This window comes from Egretta garzetta, unplaced genomic scaffold, assembly GCF_000687185.1.
Source record: "Egretta garzetta isolate BGI_Z169 unplaced genomic scaffold, ASM68718v1 scaffold720, whole genome shotgun sequence".
In the NCBI taxonomy this organism is placed as follows: domain Eukaryota; kingdom Metazoa; phylum Chordata; class Aves; order Pelecaniformes; family Ardeidae; genus Egretta; species Egretta garzetta.
The window spans coordinates 54,579-55,309 of NW_009258283.1; the positions used below are offsets into that span (position 1 = coordinate 54,579).

Sequence of the window (731 nt, forward strand, 5' to 3'; positions counted from 1 at the left end):
AGGATGCCCAAATCACCCTGAGCAGGTACCGGGGCCAAAAAACCATCACCAGCAACACCATTTGGGGGCCCAAATCCTCTATTTTGGAGGTTTTCTCCTCACCCTGCAGCCTTTTCCCCTGGGATTTTTGCTTTTGAGCTGGGGGAGGTGGATGGTTGATCCCAAGCTTGGTGGCGACGGGGATCCCAGGGATCTCCCGGGTTGGAGCCTCTCCCGGGGAAATAAAGCTTTCCCCGTGTTTTTTCCAGCACGGGGAAGGGAAATTTGGGGATTTCTCAGGATTAACCCCCCCTATTTGCCCCCCTCCGAGGTGCACGGAGTGGAGAGCGCAGCCGTCACTGCTGCCGATGCCGGAGCTGGAAGCGAAACTTGAGGATTTTGCCCTGAAAACCAACGCGCTGGCAGAGGCGGTGAAGCAGTTTAAAGGTGTTGGGGGCAGGGGAAGGGGCAAAGGAAAGGATTTAAAAAGCAGAAATTGGAGCCTGGAGTGGGAATGGGGTTGGCCAAGTTTGGCTGGAAGTTCCAAGCATGGCAAATGCCCCTTTAATTAATAAAAATCAGGGATTTATCACCTTTGTAGCAGCTGTAGGAGGTGGGGAGCTGCGGAGGGCTACTGGCTGTTAATTAGAACCCAAATTAGGATGCTAATTAGGTGTGGAGGGAGGTGATGCTCATACAAAGGGGGTTTGAGTCTCCCTTTTCACCTTCTCCAGGTGATAGAGATGGGGGGG

At 53.4% G+C, this 731-nt stretch overlaps 1 protein-coding gene across 1 annotated transcript in view; it reads left to right on the forward strand.

The window, feature by feature from the left end:
- Positions 1 to 731, forward strand: part of LOC104124454 (zinc finger protein RFP) — a 4,828-nt gene that overhangs the window by 1,563 nt on the left and 2,534 nt on the right. The window contains exon 3 of the mRNA XM_035892105.1: positions 139 to 426. Coding sequence (XP_035747998.1) covers positions 139 to 426 — 288 coding nt within the window. The remainder of the gene's footprint in view (positions 1 to 138; positions 427 to 731) is intronic.